This window comes from Setaria viridis, chromosome 6, assembly GCF_005286985.2.
Source record: "Setaria viridis chromosome 6, Setaria_viridis_v4.0, whole genome shotgun sequence".
NCBI classification, from domain to species: Eukaryota; Viridiplantae; Streptophyta; class Magnoliopsida; order Poales; family Poaceae; genus Setaria; species Setaria viridis.
In genome coordinates, this window is record NC_048268.2 from 29176538 (window position 1) to 29194194 (window position 17657).

General features: G+C 44.8%; 2 protein-coding genes across 2 annotated transcripts; one reads left to right on the forward strand and one right to left on the reverse strand.

The window, feature by feature from the left end:
- Positions 1–5144: 5144 nt before the first annotated feature.
- LOC117861555 (putrescine hydroxycinnamoyltransferase 1) lies at positions 5145–7022 on the reverse strand. Its single transcript, XM_034745126.2, has 2 exons — positions 6468–7022; positions 5145–6223 (listed from the first exon to the last, which is right to left on the reverse strand). The coding sequence occupies exons 1-2, from the start codon at positions 6894–6896 to the stop codon at positions 5336–5338; spliced, it is 1317 nt and encodes a 438-aa protein (XP_034601017.1). The 5' UTR covers positions 6897–7022; the 3' UTR covers positions 5145–5335.
- A 7515-nt stretch (positions 7023–14537) lies between these two features.
- LOC140223240 (uncharacterized) lies at positions 14538–15795 on the forward strand. The gene is made up of 4 exons (XM_072294769.1): positions 14538–14990; positions 15074–15247; positions 15322–15459; positions 15790–15795. The coding sequence occupies exons 1-4, from the start codon at positions 14787–14789 to the stop codon at positions 15793–15795; spliced, it is 522 nt and encodes a 173-aa protein (XP_072150870.1). The 5' UTR covers positions 14538–14786.
- The last annotated feature ends 1862 nt before the right edge of the window (positions 15796–17657 follow it).

The following is a 17657-nucleotide window of genomic DNA, read 5'->3' on the forward strand; positions in this document are numbered from 1 at the left end:
AATAACTCGTACCTCGTGTATGTATGTAAACATGTAATATTTGTTGATGCTATCCCATCGCGGATACAATCCTGATGTTTGGCTATGAGACACGACGTGGATCTTTCGAGGAGTCCTAGGGACACTCGACGGACGACCGGACTTATACTGTTTTAAGTGCGTTTCGGATAATTGCTGCATCGGCAGCGATTAGGCGCATTTAAACCAGTTTAAGTTGGACGTTTCCGCCACATGGAGGATGTTGGGAAATACTTGGAATTGGTCCCCAATCAAATTTTTTGGTCCTCCAGGCCTTCTATGTGTGTTTAACACTCTTTTTAATCCACGTATGTATTTCTAAAAATGTCAATGAACACACATCATGGTACAATATCAATTCATCAAATGTATCAAATACAATCATGACAAAGAATTGTTTCACCTTTGAATCAAAATAATGTGGTTGTATCAAGCAAGTAATGTTCTCATCAGTCATCACCAATTTCCAAATTCATTTGTTATTCCCGAAATCCTTTAAAAAGTACCAAAATTTTAATGGAAAATTAATCTCTATCCCTAATATTCCCTTTCCTTTTCTTTCTGAAATTAATCTCTCAGATTATATTCCAAAGTCCATATTTCATCTGTCAACTCCAATTTTGGTGATCCTTTCATCTAAAATCAAGCCTTATATATCCAACCTAGTTGCTAGCTTATGGAGTGTATTTTATTTATTATTAGTTTGGTCCAAAGCCGCTCCGGCCCTAGGATTTGGTTAACCCTAGTTGCTAAATTAACCATGTCAATTAGGTTAACCAGCTCATAACCATAGGGTTCAAACTTTACATATGTAGAGGTTGTACGCTGTAAATCTATTCCAATAGATGTGTCAATGATGAACATGCACTACAGTTCTGGTCACACTAAGGTTAGACTCATGGTGTGGGTAAATTTGGTGTGAAAATGGGTGTATGAGCACGGGTACGTGCTCATGTTTTCTTGAAATGTCATCTGTGGCATGGAGCGGGGGAGACTTAATTGGTGCTTGCTAGATAAAATATGGGAATTGCGGGGATGGAATTGCCTTCCCCGGGGCCAACACTTTTACAATGATACTGAACAACATGGTTTATCAAATACTTGCATGTGAGATGCAATAGGATTAGGTCTAAACCATAAAGCATTATCATCCTTGTCAATATACCTTATGCATCTATTTAAACTTTTAAATAGTGGTAGGACTTTCCGTACCATCTGTACTCAATCTTATTGCTTGCTGAATATAATTAAGGTAGAGAGACATAGTTCAATTCTAAGGTTGAAGCTGCAGCTGTGTGAAGACTAAGCGTTCGCACGGTCGCACCTGAGTTGCATGTAGGCAATGGGCTATACAACTTACGTTGAATCCTTATCTATTATCTTAATACAATAGTGTTAAAAGAAACTACCAGAGGATTTACAGATTCCCACGTTAATGAAAAAAGAGAGCAACATTTGCACCGTCGAATTTTACGAAGATCTAATGGCTTAGATTAATTCAAAGAGCCCATATCAAATATGACTAGAAATAAAAGATGGCTAGAAAAGGAAAAGAATATACACGTAATAAGATATAGAAAAGGAAAAAATAATTTATTTCTCGTATCATTTACGTTTCTCTCCCTGTACATAAACAACGACGAGGAGACATACCTTCTCACATCATCAACGTTCTTTTTTCCTTATAAAAAAACAATAACGACAGCACCTGTCCCGTAAAAGAAAGAAAAAAATAAAGACAGCGCCGGTACTGCTGCTGCGAGAATCTAGACCATCGACCATCGTCGGCGGCCAAGCGAGCAGAAAGGGCGGCTGGTCAGAGACAAAGCGAGCAGAAAGGGCCGGCTCGATGGCAGCTCAAAACGCTCAGCTCGAAGCAGAATGGCTCGGAAGAAAACGAGAGTGGAAACGTGTCCCATGCAGTTTGACGTAGGAACACGTGGCGTCGATCCGCACGGTGCCGCACAGGTTATGGTGTGTGGCACTGCCGCACAGAGTTTTTTTCCGAAGATGCCGCGGAGTCAGCGTCTCCGCCTTCCGCACAGGCCGCAAGCTAAATCCGATCACCCCGTAAGGCCACCACTTCAGCGAGCCAACTCAGCTATAAAGAACATTTTTTTATTGAGGCTGGTGTGCCTAATATAATAGCTAAATAAAGCATTTGATTTCACACATATCAAATATAATTAATAAATAACTAAATTTGGCGTACAACAGATCCAGCGTAGTGGTGTCCATGCTGCATAGCCCCTACAACATTATCACCAACTCTACAGCGGTGGCACTCCAATGCTAGGAAGAGAGCACCTCTAAAGGCAACCGACAACGTGTCGATGACCCAATGAGATTGCGTGCACCACATGTGTCTTTGAAACCCGAAACCGAGGTGTAACGAATATTGCATATGTCGAAAAGATGGTCCTGGTCAAAGCGAACAGCATGAGAAAATATCAATGGTGCTTCCGTTGTAGCGTTGCCTCGCCAGAGTTGGAGACAAATGGGTGTTCATAAGCTCCCTAGCAAATGGGTGTTCATAGAGTCAACAAGATACAATGAGGAAGAGGAGTCAAGGAGATCCGATGTGCCTTGGATTTTTATCCTAGCTAGTGGTCAGAAGACGACGTATAAGTAGAGCATATGCAAGAAACAAGAAGAGTAGTTGAAGCACCTGGCACAAGGTAGAGGCATCATAGGTGACAGTGAACATAATAGTGTGCCCCTTGATGGGCTGTCAGTTAGCCCACGAGATCACTGGGGCCAGATACCACTCGGAGCACCTTTGATTTTCTTCTTGGCAATGGTCTGAGATAAGTAGAGCATATGCAAAAAAAACTGGAAGTAATAGTTCAAGCGCCTGACAGAAAGGTAGAGACTTCTTAGATGCAGGTGAACGTAATACTGTCCCTCTGATGGGCCGTAAGTTGACCCATGAGATCACTTGGTGTCAAATACCACTCAGATGGCTGCCAGATTTCACATTGGTATGCCCCATGATGGGCCCATAGCCGGTCACTACATCAGTCAAGATTTGGAGCTACCTCACCGAAGATGGAGACAAAGCATCCCGAGACGACACTTTTGTTGCAATTATCTCAAGCGCACAGTGTATAAGCGCCCTATGAATTGTTCTACATAGAATTGGCGAGACGCAACAAGGGACAGGAGTCAAGGAGACCCAGTGTACCTTAAGAAAGACAAATAAATAGAGCATACGCAAGAAAAAGGAAGAAGTAGTTGAGGCACCCGACATAATGTAGAGGTTTTGTATATGCGGAAAGATGTAGGAGGCAGCGGACAGTGGTGCATGCCGGTGAGATAGAAATTAAAGGAAGGCCTTCAGACAGAGAAATGAATGAAGAAACTAATTTTCCATAGGGAAGGAGATGACTAACAAGAAAAAGACCATGGTGCATAATAAGGCAAAACAATTTCGAAACTATAGGATTTTTATAAAAGCATAGAAACAATAAGTAAATTAGAAAAGTTTGATATTAAGTAAAATTAATTATTCATGTGGTATTTAAATATTGATAATATAGGAAGATGTGTTTCACATCATCGACCAAGAATAGTTTTATTAGGTTTCTAGAAAAAAAAAAGAGACGCATTCAGGGATGGATCGAGCGTGGGAGCTGAGGGGGCTCAAGGCCCCCTACCCTCAGCCCCTGGAAACCCCCCCTTGGAAAGAAGAGGGAGATGAAGAGAAAAGCAGGGAGAGAGGAAGAACAAGAGGTGGGGCTAATAGGAAGGGGAAGGGAGATGAACCCCTCCAAGCCTTTCCATTCTGCAGGCGCGACAGGACACATCAACTATGGGTTAATTAGAGCCTCTCAAAGTAGAGATTTGTGCACTGAGTTGAGGCCATAATAAGCCATAGCACAACAATATGATATTAAAATATTTTCCATGAGGAAGATTGTTTTGTAAATAGAAATGAAAGTTCAGAGGATACCAGCACAATCCAACATGCACGACTCATTGTCATAGGCAGCAAATTTACAATGGAAAGATCAAACGTAAAACCAAAATAGAAACAAAAGGTAAGAGACGAAGGAGGGTTTCGGATTGAGATTTCACCAATAAATACGAATGTGTTAATATCACTATATCGTTGATAATGTGTGGTTTTTCTGAATTGCATGCACCTTGTAACCACATGACACTGTTTCCACATAAAGTTTAAAATAATATATTTTTAATTCACATAAAGAACTATAGATGACTTTTAAGTGCAATGTGTCTAGCCACACTATTAGCGTGGGCAACCTTGCTAGTTAAATAAAACGCGAGGATATATGTTAATTTCTTGACGAGGAAAATAAATTAGTCTATTCTTTTGCGACAGGTCTCGATCTCAAACTACCAAGGTACGAAAGTCATGTGCTTCTGTTTCTTCCAAAATGCACAAAGGTAATCGCAAGCCTCCAAATAAAATGGGAACTGCGGTGGTGAGTGGTGACACAGGGGATTGGATTAACCCTGATAAAATTACTTTGCAGTGTCCTAAATCATGAGATACATTGCGACGCTTGAGAGATCGCGCCTCTGTCGGTTGCCAATTTGGATGATGTTACAACGACGGCCGCCACTGATCAGATGCAAAAACGCTGTCTTGTTCATGTTCCTGACTCATCTTGAGAGTATGCTCAAGTCGTCCTCAATCCTCATCACCAAAAGCTTGTTCTCGGATGTCGATTTCACCGATGTTCGTTTGGTCTTTATTTTTGGGGGCCCAGCAGGACTTCGGACGGCGTCTAATTGATGTGATACCATATCGAATCTGGTAGCCGTACGTTAGCAGTTGGCACGCTACTATACTACATACTGAATTCAGTATCAAATTAAATAAGGGCCACCATTTCTGAATCAATTTTCTCTCGTCAGTTTGCACTTCTTTGGCATGTACGTACGCCAATGCAAGTCTACTTGTGTACTTTGCCGATGCATCATTGCATCAACAGGGACCTCAGTCCTTAGACACGTCACACGTTGCTTGCTTTGTACTGGTGTCAACTACTCAGCTTTATTACACAGGGGCATAGCCGCGCATAGGATTGTACATGAAGGCCAGCTGCCTTTTATGTTGACACCAAACCTTTCTTTTCGCATCCTCATGCTATGGGTGCTTGATCATTTGTACTTAACATTTGGTTCACGACAAGATACGGTTTATTCATTTATTCATTACATCATAAAAGATCATAGTATAAGCTTAAATGAAAGATTGTATAAGCTTAGGACGATTATAAAAGATTCGCTCTAATAATGATGCTTTTACATTGATAAAATCACTGAATAACATTGCTATCGTGCTATCTCACTCCCCGTAGAAGACCTTCTCGAAGCACTCTATGTACTCGGATTCCATCGAGAAAAGCACGGTAATGCCGTCGTCCTTGTTGGCGCAAGGGGTCATGTACGCCGTGCCGACGCCGAACATCTGTGCAGGAGCAACGAACCGCGGCGCTCCTGAGCCGAAGTCGGCGTCGTACATGGACATCCCCAGCCAGCTCACCGCCCACAGGTCGGACGCCGGCACGAGCTGCTCGCTCGCCGCCTCAGCGTTGGCGCCCTCCTTGTCACCTCCCTTCCCCAGCTCCAGCTCCAGGTAGTCCACCACCGACCGCACGAACGCGTCCCCCACGCCGTCCACCGCCTTCTTGATCGTCTCCGCCACGGACCCAAGCGAGCTGTCCAGCACGTCGCTGACCCGGGCGGTGACGAGCTCGCGCACGACGGCGTTGCCGAAGAAGCTGCGCGGGAGCGGCGGGCTCAGACGGTGACGGGCGTTGGCCGGCAGCCCGAGGCGCGTGTCCGAGCCCGGCGATTTCCCGCGCGCGACGCACACGCAGCGCCAGAGGTGCGCGGTGACGGCGCAGTACGTGGACACGCCGGATCCGCACCGGGACTTGAGGTCGGCGAGGAGCTTGGGGGAGACGGGGTAGACGCGGGTGACGGAGGGGCGCGCGCTGCCGCTGAGGAAGGCTGGGGAGTAGACGAAGTGGTCGAAGGTCGGGGATGGCGGGCGCCGCGCTCGGAGGAGTGTCCGGTCGTGGAACGGCGGCGGCCCGCACGCCTCGGTGACATCGAGGCCGCGGGACAGCCCCGCCCACGTCTGGATGAACTGGAACGCACCCACGCCGTCCATCACCGCGTGGTGGATGGCAGTGCCCAGCACCACGCCGCCGCACCTGAGGGAAGTCACCTGCACGCACGCATCATCATTCCCAGATTAACAGAGTTTTGCCATCTCGCGCGCGCGTTGCACGTAACAATGTCGATCGTCTCAATTCTGGTACGTGAGCATTTCGTTCATCTGTTACGCAGGAAATCATCTATCTGAACGAACATCGGGAGTCACTTTGCAGTTTGTCCTCTGGAAAAAAGTTGTTGCTCGCCACAGATAAGGTTGTTAGAGACAGAGTGTTGCTCAATGCTCATCGTCAAACCTGAAACATGGCCAGGGGGCTGGGCGCCTCGCCAGGCTGCGCTAGCGGCACAAAAGTTCTCCGGATCTCCGGCGACGGCTCGAAGTCCTCAAAGATCTCCTCGCCGATGAGGTGCGACCTGGCGACGACGAAGAGCGCCCCCTCGCCGTTGCAGTCGATCTGCAGCCGCCCGTGCGGGCCAGCGCCGAGCCGACCGGCAAGCGGGTAGAATGGTACCAGCGCCCCGGCCAGCGCGGCCTTCATCCGGTCCGGCGCGAAGGAGCCCGTGCCCGCAGCGCCGCCCTGCGCGGGCGCCGGGTAGTAGTAGACGAGCGGCGTGTGCGTCCTCGTCACGGCCAGGTCGAGGTTGGACAGCCACAGCGGGTGCCGCGGCGTCTCCTCGCTCGGTGCCAGCAGCGCCGTCTCCACTACCTCCACCTGCTTCACCATCTCCCCTCTCTGTCTGTCGCACCTCGCACGTTCCCAACACACACGATGACACAGCAAACGTACTCTGAGCTAGAGAGCGAGCTATTTGCGTCGTCGATCTGGGTGTGGTGTGGCCGTGTGGATGGGTAGCATATGTAGGCGAACAACAGCGACGCACAACAAAGAGCATCACGTACGTTATCATCTGCAGCTACACGATTGGGCTGTGGGGTCCATGTCATGCATGCACATTATTTTAAAAACTAGTCCAACCCGTGCTACAACTAGTAATTTTAAGATGCCTAATTGATAGAAATAAAGTAGCATAAATATATGTATTTATATTTAACTAACATTGCCTCAAAATTTGAATGTAAAACATAATTGTTAAACTTCATGCAACAAACAAATGAAGGTAATTTATTCATGCTGTGATTCGTATGTGAACTATAGTAGCTGTTGAAGTTGATGCACACGCTTCTTTTTTAGCACAAATGACTTAGAATAAAACTAGTCCGTCAACCCGTGCTTCCGCACATGCTAATATTTTTAAAAGCTATTGCCTTTGAAAATTATTTAGAAATTATACTCCTAGCTAATAATAAAAAATGTTTACTTTACTACTCTCTCATTTATTTAATACTCTAACACAATACTCATATAGATGATGTGTACTTATCTTTATCTAATTGTGATTGACTTAATTAGTAATTACTCTATACACTTTTTCATCCACATTCACATTTTCTTCATTTTGAACCACATCTTCATACATGGTGCTTAGCATAAAAATTAATATTTTTTTATCTCTTCCTCACATACATGTAGAAAATGGTCTACATGGTGACACCCATCGTGTGTGTATACCTTAACTTAGTATTTTAATATTAAAAATAACATAAATAGGTAATTTAGAATCATATATTAGTTTACTTTTGGACATTTATGTATGATGAATATGAAGATAATTAGATTAAAATTTAGATGTTTACTTCAAATTATTTTTAATAACGACATACGTGGTAACTTAGATACAAATTTAGAGTGGTATTTTAAGTTATGTTTTGTAATGATATGCATGAGTAAATTAGATGAAGATTATGGGTTTACTTTAAGTTACTTTTTTGAATGGCAGTGTTGGATAATTTAGATACAGGTTTAGGGGGTTTTCCTTAGAATATTTTCACCATGATAGTGCTGGGTAACATTTTAGAAAACATAATAGATCGATGACTATGATTATTAGAGTTTAGATTTTTGATATTCGATATTTCTGATTTTTTTAAGAATTTTTAGGATTTATCTTTTTTTCTAGCATGTCTCGTGAAAATTAATGTAGAGTATCCAATTAAAAATATGAGGCCACATTGCTAGAAAACTATTACCTTAAGGTTTGATTTACCTCTCGTTTGTTAAATATTCTAACACAATACTTATATAGATATATACTTATTATCTTCATTGTGATGGATTTTATTTAGTAATATTTATAATCTTTAACTTTTCACTTTGCATCGTAGGTATGCACCTGAAGTTGTTTAATGAACCCAAAGTTTGAGCTATAAATTTGACATAGAAATTTATATTATCGTCACTTCCTCTATGTATTTATAAATGGTAACACATCATGCGTATATACTTTAGTTATTATATTATACACTACTCTCTTCGTTCTTTTATATATGTGACATTAGGTTTGTCCCAAGTGAAATATTTTCATTTTTGATCAATTTTAAAGAAAAATATAATAACATCTATAATATTAAATTTATTTCATTGAATTCACTGTGGAATATATTTTTATTGAATTCACTATGGAATATATTTTTATAGTACATATATTTGGAAGTATAGATTTTTATTTTTTTCTATAAACTTGGTCAACTTTGGACAAATTTGGCTTAGAACAAATCTAATGTGACATGTAAAAAAGACCTGAGGGGGTAATAGTGTAAGAAATAGACAATTTAAAGTCATATATTGATGTAGATTGGCATATATTTTTAAGGAATGTGATTTGGATTCAAATTTAGAGTTACCTTATGTTATTTTTAATAATAGAATTTATGAGTAATATAGATACAAATATAAGGGATTACATTAAGTAATTTTTTAATTATTAGTGGTGGGCAATTTAGTTGCAAATTTAGGTGGTTATTTTAAATTATTTTTTATAACGGCATAAGTGGGAAATTTAGATGAAGACTAGGGAATTACTTCAGTTTATTTTATATAATTGCAGAGGTGGGTAATTTAGATATATATTTAGTGGGTTACTTTAGGATATTTTCATAATGGCATATGTGGATAATGTTTTAGAAAACATAATAGATCCAATAGCCATGATGATTTTGAGTCCACCGATTAATGGCCAGATGTTTTGCTTTTTTTAATAATTTCTAGATTTTCTCTTTTTATAGAGTGTCCACTTAGGATCCTAGGTGGCTTCACCTGGAGGCTTCAAAAGGAACCTCCAATTAGTAATAGTAAGATACACCACGGTCCCTAAACTTGTCCTATTATATTAGCCATGTATATGAACATTTAAAATATGTTTTATCCCCAAACTACAGAACGAGATTTAGAGCACTCCAGCAGACCCTGTAAACAGCCTCTATCCAGGACTAAGTAAAAAAACACACTCCAATAGGCCCTCTACTTGTCTCCATATTTTGGGGAGGCCTCCAAATTCCCCCCTCCACCCTCCATTCCTGGGGATCTCTAGGGGGCCCTCTATCCTTGCACTACGGGAAAGACTAAATTCGCCGAGTGTAATTTTTTCGCCGAGTGCAATAATGCGGGCACTCGGCGAAGGCCCCGTTTGCCGAGTGTATTACCGTCGACACTCGGCAAACACAATGCACTCGGCGACAAAGAGATTTGCCGAGTGCCAAATAAGAAAACACTCGGCAAAACACCGCCGACACTCGGCAAATCTAATACACTCGGCGAACTATTGAGCACATGACCTGCACGTGCGCCGTCCGGTCGAAACCGTGACGGACGTTAGTTGTTTGCCGAGTGTCGATGGTGGACACTCGGCAAAGCTACTAGTATGCCGAGTGCTAAGGGGGACACTCGGCAAAGCTGCGAATATGCCGAGTGCTAGGGGGAACACTCGGCATACTTTAGGGTTTGCCGAGTGTTTTTTGACACACTCGGCAAAAGTAATTTTTTTCCCTCCTCCACCCTCCAAACTTTTTACACTCCACATGTATGGCATTTGGCACTGCATGGTTGACCTGTTTGCTATATTTAATCAATTAATTTCATTTAGAGTAATTTGTTGATTTAAGTCAAATTTGAACTGCAGGTGATTGGAATAATGGAATAATATGAGTGGAAAAATCATATTCATGTTAGTGAGTCCAAATTGAGGTCTCACCCGGAAAATGAAAAGAAATTTTGAATATTTTGTTAAGGAAACACGACTACGAACGTGTGGCCAAATGATTTTTTAATTCTCAAAAATACAAACGAAGTTTGAAAATCATGAGATTTTCCAAGATGCTATGATTTCATATGTAGAGACTGTGGTAAAAAATTGAGAAGGTTTCGCACAAATTTTGACATATGATGCTTAGAATTCGAAGCATCTCCGGAGAGGATTCATAGAAGTTGGAAGGATCCGGTAAGATTTTGAGTCGAATCGATACTTAAATTTGTGATTGAGTTCAAATTTATTTTTATAGACCATAGAGAACATAGATTGGTTCATGTCAAATTTTGGGAATTTTTCGGATCCGTTTGATAATTTTTATTTATTAATTGCAAGTATATGAATTTAATAAATATAAATTTAATATGAGCTATAAATCCATGAAATAATGGAATAGTATTACTTAAAAAATGAAATACGCAATGTTTAGTGAATTTGACTAGGTTTTTGCAAACTTTACATACTTTTAATTACTAAAACTACTTTGGAAATGAAATATCACTACCTATTTGCCGAGTGTCACGAAGGGGCACTCGGCAAAGAACCTGTTTGCCAAGTGTCATCCCTTGGACACTCGGCAAAGGTCGCCGCGGGTCCATGTGCCAGCCTCAGTCAACGCCGCAGTTTGAAATCCGAAAAAAAAAAATTTGCTGAGTGCTCCTGATCTAGCACTCGGCAACCTTGCCGAGTGCTAGATCACGGGACACTCGGCAAAGCCGGCCACCTCAGCCCACCTCAGTCCAAGCCGCAGTTTGAAAATCCGGAAAAAAAATTTTGTGCTGAGTGCTCCTGATCTAGCACTCGGCAAAGGCTTTGCCAAGTGCTAGATCACGGGACACTCGACAAAGCCAGCCACTTAACCCGGACTTAGTCGCTCACGCGGACAACAAACAAGCACACGCACAACAGGCACACGCACGCGCCGCCGCCCCGCGCCGCTCGGCCCGCGCCGCCGCTCCGCACCGCCCGCCCGCCGCCGCCCTGCGCCGCTCGCGCCCCCGCGCCGGCCCCCAGGCCCCGGCCGCCCCCGCGCCGCCGCCGGCCGGCCCCCACGCTGCCCTTGCGCCGGTCCCCGGGCCCCGGCCGCCGACCCGCCAGCCCCCCGGCCTCCCGCGCCGCCGGCCGGCCGCGCCCGCTCCGGCCCCCGGCCGCCCCCGCTCCCCTGTCCGTGGCCGTCGCCCCTCCGGTAAGTTTCCATGCCGCTACACATTATAAATTAGAGTAGGTATGAAGTTAGAAATTAGAAAATGTTGAAAAGACTAGAGAGGTGGTAGGATGTGGTAGGATTTATTTTAGAAATTAGAGGCATGAATTTAGAAAATTAGAAAATAAAAATTAGAGAAGAATGAAGAGTGGAAATTAGAAAATGTTGAAAAGAATAGAGGTGTGGTATTTAATGTAGAGAGGTGGTAGGAATTTTTTCATATATTAGAAAACTAGGATGTCTATTTGCTTTGTGAAAATTCTTTGGTGTGGATGTATTTGTCGGCCATCGTGCCATCTCTTTCGTGAGATTGTGGTTGTTGGCCATCGTGCCGTCTCTTTGGTGAGAATGTGGTTGTCGGCTATCGTGCCGTTTATTTTGTTGCAGGTTTTGGAAACCTCCTCGTGCAGGGGAGTTGCTGCCAAAATTTTGACTTAAACAGTGCTCTGTTTCTTTTGTTGCAGGAGAGGCTCACAAGGACCGTCCTCGACTCGTCACTTTGCAGGATAGCAAGGTGAGGCATGCTACACCTCTCTTTTCGTATAATGTTCGTATATCACGTAACCTAGTTAGGCGTCTCCCGTTCGAAAGAGATACATTTGGAAATATGCAGATCTTTGCATATCTATAATCGTATCTGTTTCGAATTGTCCACGTTTTTTGGACAGCCGGAGGATGTGTAGGTGGGTTTAGTATCCATGGTCTATTCCGGTCCGAGATAGAGTTTCGGCAGCACTTCCTGTTGTTCTCCAGATACACAATCTCCTGTCAAGGACGTGTATTTGGAGAACAGCGGGGAGGTGCTGCCGAAATTTTATCTCGGGTCGGAGTAGACCATGGATACTAAACCCACCTACACATCCTCGGGTGGGATTAGGACCTATCTTTACCTAGTAGACAATATAGGAACCTGTATATGCAATGTGAATTTTGTATTACTCGCTTAAATGGTAGAGGATGGAGGATCGTCAGTGGATGTACACGGGTCGCAGTAGTCAGAATATGTTGACCAATGAATGGATTGACAAGACGGATGCTTTCTTGGAACGGGCGTTTGCAAGTGTCAAAGGAGCTCGATCGACTTGGTGTCCGTGCAGCAAATGTGGAAACATGCGTCAGCAAACCAAGCTAGACATGGGCAAACATCTGGTGAAGAACAGATTTACGTCAAACTACACCAGGTGGATCTACCATGGTGAATCTGACCGTGGGAGAGAGGAGGTCCTGAGACAACGCATCGAGGAATTTGATGATGATGCCGGGGTGGGAGACATGTTAAATGACTATCATGAAGCACACTTCGAAGAAGCACGTAGGGAGGAGGAGCCAGAGGCTACCGCTAAGGCTTATTACGAAATGTTGTCTGCGGCACAGCAACCCCTTCACGGCCATACCAAGGTTTCTCAACTAGATGCCATTGCACGCCTAATGGCTGTGAAGTCTCAGTTTAGTTTGAGTCGAGACGCGTTTGATATTATGTTGACAGTTTTTGGAAGCCTGCTCCCGGTTGGTCACATCTTGCCAAAGAGCATGTATGAGGCACAGAAACTCCTTCATGCACTTAAGATGCCATACGAGCATATACATGCTTCCCCGAAGGGATGCATCTTATTTAGGAAAGAGTATGCGGAAGCAAAATACTGTGTGAAGTGCGAATCGTCTAGGTTTCTGGAGGTAGATTGTGGTGACGGTCAGAAAAAGCAGCTCGCAATTCCTGTGAAGGTTGTACGGTATCTTCCTTTCATACCGAGGATCCAACGGCTTTTCATGACTGAAGAATCCGCGAAACAGATGACATGGCACAAAAACGGCCGTCGCTATAATCCTGAGAAGCTGGTACACCCATCCGATGCTGAAGCCTGGAAAAGCTTTGATGCGATTTATCCTGCAAGAGCTCTAGAGGCCCGTAACGTACGCGTTGCGTTGGCAACTGATGGGTTCAATCCTTATGGAATGGCGACCACCCCGTACACCTGTTGGCCCATTTTCGTTATCCCCCTGAATCTCCCCCCTGGCGTCCTCTTTCAATGACATAATATATTCTTGTCGTTGATAATTCCAGAGCATCCGGGGAATAATATGAGTGTGTACATGGAGCCTCTGATTGATGATTTGCTCCATGCTTGGGAGGAAGGGGTATGGACATATGACCGATCCACAAAGACAAACTTCAAGATGCATGCGAGGTTCAGAATGTGAAGGACTTAGAATTACTTCAACGATTACAGTTAGCTAATGACAGTGATGACGACATTCCTTCTTCGGAGCACGAGCTTGACTACATCGACACGCGTGATAGTGATGATGAGACTTATGATCCAGCTAATCCCGATCATGATGATTATTTCTAATACATGTATGATTCGTACTAATTTAGTTATAATTTAATTATAATTTGCATATCTTTGTAATTATGTTTTGTTTGTTTATGCTGGCTGGTGTACTCTTTTTAATTGCAGGTCATTGATCAATGGTGGGCGGTATGAGGAAGCTCACGTCGATTTGCGAGAGACTGGCCGCGTCAGGGACTGGTTCAGGGTCAGGGTCACGTTCAGGGAGCGGTCGAGGGAGGTGTCGAGGCAGGCCTCGACGTAGGGTTGAGGAGGAGGAGGAGGAGGAGGAGGTGGTCCAGAGGCCTCGAGGGAAGGGTAAAGCGGCGAGGCCCCCGTCGCCTGAACCTGAGGTGGAGGAGGAGGAGGAGGAGGAGGAGGAGGAGGAGGTACCTTCCGCACACGCCTCTGGGGACGATGAGGAGGAGGAGCAGCAGGAGCAGGAGGGGGACGGGAAGGTAGGGGATGCCCAGTCCAAGATATGGTTGCGAGGTCCCTCATCCCTCCCGAAGCGGCCGATACCTGAGCATTTACGCCCGCTGATTAAACCGGTTGGGACCAAGTAAGTAACTTTAAATATTCTTAATATTATTCTTATGTTGAAAGTTACAAAAACTAATAATTTATATTAATGACTTGTGCAGGAGTTGGATTAAGCTCAGTGGGGGTGACCACAACCGTAAGGCCAACGGGATCCTTCGCCTTTTGTGCAGGGTTCACTTCCCTGGCTTGGTGGTGTACGCCGGACAGCAGCAGCCGGCCTACACGTGGGACCACTACGTCGCCGCCCCCGACGTCCCTGATCGTCAACAGAGGAGATTCCCCAACATAGCGGAGCGGGTCAAGGCCGAGCTGTGGGTAAGTACTCCTCGTACTAAATTGCTCAATACATCACCTACTTTCAACATTCTTGAAATAATAACTGTATACACGTCTATATGCAGGATTTCTATAGATGCCAGGAGGGGTTCGAGGCCAAGGCGAAGGCCGTCTGTGATGTAGCCGCCAAGAAGCTCGTGAAGGACATGCATTACGAGGCGCGCATCCAGGCCATCATCGAATTCCACACTCAATACAGACAGATGAAGGTTAGAAAAGAGGAGGCAAGAACAATGAACCTGACTAAGGACCAATTCATGAGGGTAAGTAAAGAACGTTGATACTTACTATTTAAGATTAATTAGGCTCATTTTCTTTTTCATATGTCACACGCTTGATGATGTAGGTGCCTCCGTGGTGGTGTCGTGCGCATATGCCGTGCTGGGAGAGGATGGTCGACGTGTGGTTGGAGCCCGGGTGGTTGGAGAACCACCTTGCTTGCCGGCAGCGGCGTTTGCAGATGCCGACTGCACCACACCATCAAGGCAGCCTAAGCCTTGATGAATATAGAGAAAAATGGGTACGCAACTTCAATTCTTTATTGTAACGTTCAGTTCTACATAATTCCTAATCATTTTGTATTTTTTGCCGCAGTCGGCGTCACATGATGGCCGACCTTGCTCCCAGCTCAAGGCATGGGTCCTCTCCAAAAAGGGCAAGGCGACGGCCCATATCGATTTCAACCCAGACGACTCGTCCGAGGCGTACAGCCACCCTAGCATACACAGCCGCGTCAGCGAGTATACAAAGATGGCTAGGGAGGTTCACGGGCCAGACTTCGATCCGAGCTCCGAGGACATTGATGGAGAAATCGTGATGAGGGTGGGAGGAGGCAAGAAGCATGGCCGATATTGGATTGGCGACGGCGTCATCGACACGGCCTCTACTCCCACTCTCTCCCAGATCTGAGCTAGGAGCACGGACTCGAGCCCGGCGATACGGCCACGACCCACCACTGCACAGTTCCAGATGGAGGCTCTCCAGGTTCTTTCTCTTCCATTCATCGTTCGTTTGTTGTTATACTTTAGTTTTGCATTATAACATTGCAATGAAATATTTTAGGCCTAGGTGGAAGAAGCTAGGAAGAAACAAGAGGAGATGGCGGCGCAGATGGAGGACATGCGGCGGAGGATGGAGGAAGAAAACCGGATTAGGATGGAGCAGATGTTCCAGTACATGCAGAATTTTGCTTCGAGCATGGGACAGTCTTTGCCTCCGCCACCGCCGATGATGTTCCCTCCGCCTCAGCCACCCACGACTACTCCTGTGAGTCACTTGACACATTATGCTTAAGATTCAATACTTTAATTTTGACAACTTTAGATGTTAGTTCAGAATGTCCTATCCTATGTGCAGAATCAATCGGCGGCTTCAAATAATGAAGATCAAGATTTGTCGCAGTGGTCTCCTTGGCCTCCACGGAACTAGACTTGGTTGTGAACTTGGTTGAAACTAAATTGTGACTTGAACTTGGATTTATGGATTGTTTTGTGCTTATGTTGAATTATGCCTGTGATGTTTATGAATAATGTTTCTAATGGTGGTTGTGAATTATGCATGTGATTGTTTATTACAAATGCCTGTGATGATGTGTATTGTGAATTGAGAGGGGTCCGTTATACGTGACAAAATGGGGACAAAAGGGGGGTTCTGGCCACTTTGCCGAGTGCAACACTCGGCAAAGAGGGGCCTTTGCCGAGTGTTTTGGCTTTAACACTCGGCAAAGGGGGCACTTCCAAGTGCAGTCGCCAGGAGTTTGCCGAGTGTTAAAGTCAAAACACTCGGCAAACATCACCTGTTTGCCGAGTGTCAGGGAGACGACACTCGGCAAAGGGCCCGATTTTGCCGTGTGCAGGCACTCGGCAAACACCACTACTTTGCCGAGTGTCGTGTCCCTAGCACTCAGCATAGCCGGAGTGTTTGCCGAGTGCAGACACTCGGCAAAGCCCTGGTGTTTGCCGAGTGCCAGATCAGGCACTCGGCAAACCCGCCGTTACCCCCCGACGCCGTCAGTGCCTATTTCGCCGAGTATATCTTTTCGCCGAGTGTTTTTTGGCCGTCGGCAAAATATTTGCCGAGTGCTCGAGTTTTGACACTCGGCAAAGTAATGTTTGCCGACACAAAATTTGCCGTGTGTTGTTTGCCGAGTGTTACACTCGGCAAAGGCTTTGCCGAGTGTTTTCATACCTTCGCCGAGTGCCTGTGGCACTCGGCAATTAGTATGTTTCCCGTAGTGTTGGGGCTATAGCTGTAGTTGGAAGCATTTTTGTGGTCCTCAAAAAATAGAGAACGTCCATTTGACCTTTGTGGGCTTTGATTTAAGGGCTATTGCTGGAATTGCTCTTACCTCGGGCCCCAGATGCACCATCCGACCTCCTAAGGCCAGGTGGCTTGCGCTCAGAGCCGGAGGGAGGTTGAGTCCTTCTCGGTAGTGCTACCCTTCCCTGCAAGTGACGGTCCCCCGCTTGATCAAGCTTGGGCCACCTTTGCTTGAGACCAAGTGGTGTTGTCTCTCTTCCTCATCTCTCGAAGGTTCTTCCTCATCTCTCGAAGGTTCTAATAAGGGTAGAGTTTTGTGCTTAGTTTTCGGAGTAAAAAAATTGTAAACTTGGTGTGCCGGCATCTTGAGATCTTGATGGCTTGCCGACAAATCGTCAAGCCTCTGGGATCATATTCTTCATGGAACTCCATTGTAGGGGTGGCATTTGCCTACCGATACCACGAGATAAATCAGCGTATCGAGTTTGCATCCTCTCTAACCCACCCCTTTATGTCTGCATTTTTATACTTGCAACTTAAGTATTTCTATTATCTTAGAGTAGTTCTTACTAGAGTTGGTTCTAGGTTGCGAAACTCTTTATGGATGGGTGCAAATACTAGCTTAATCGTAGTTGCATAGTTATTTAGATAGCATGATCTAAACTGTATTT

Bases quoted from the DNA above. Each gene is read 5' to 3' on its own strand.
- LOC117861555 (XM_034745126.2), bottom strand. From the start codon at position 6,896: ATGGTGAAGCAGGTGGAGGTAGTGGAGACGGCGCTGCTGGCACCGAGC. The intron at 6,224-6,467 runs GTTTGACGATGA...GCGTGCGTGCAG, and splicing joins GCCCCCTGGCCATGTTTCAG to GTGACTTCCCTCAGGTGCGG.
- LOC140223240 (XM_072294769.1), top strand. From the start codon at position 14,787: ATGCAGGATTTCTATAGATGCCAGGAGGGGTTCGAGGCCAAGGCGAAG. The intron at 14,991-15,073 runs GTAAGTAAAGAA...TTGATGATGTAG, and splicing joins CTAAGGACCAATTCATGAGG to GTGCCTCCGTGGTGGTGTCG. The intron at 15,248-15,321 runs GTACGCAACTTC...TTTTTGCCGCAG, and splicing joins ATGAATATAGAGAAAAATGG to TCGGCGTCACATGATGGCCG.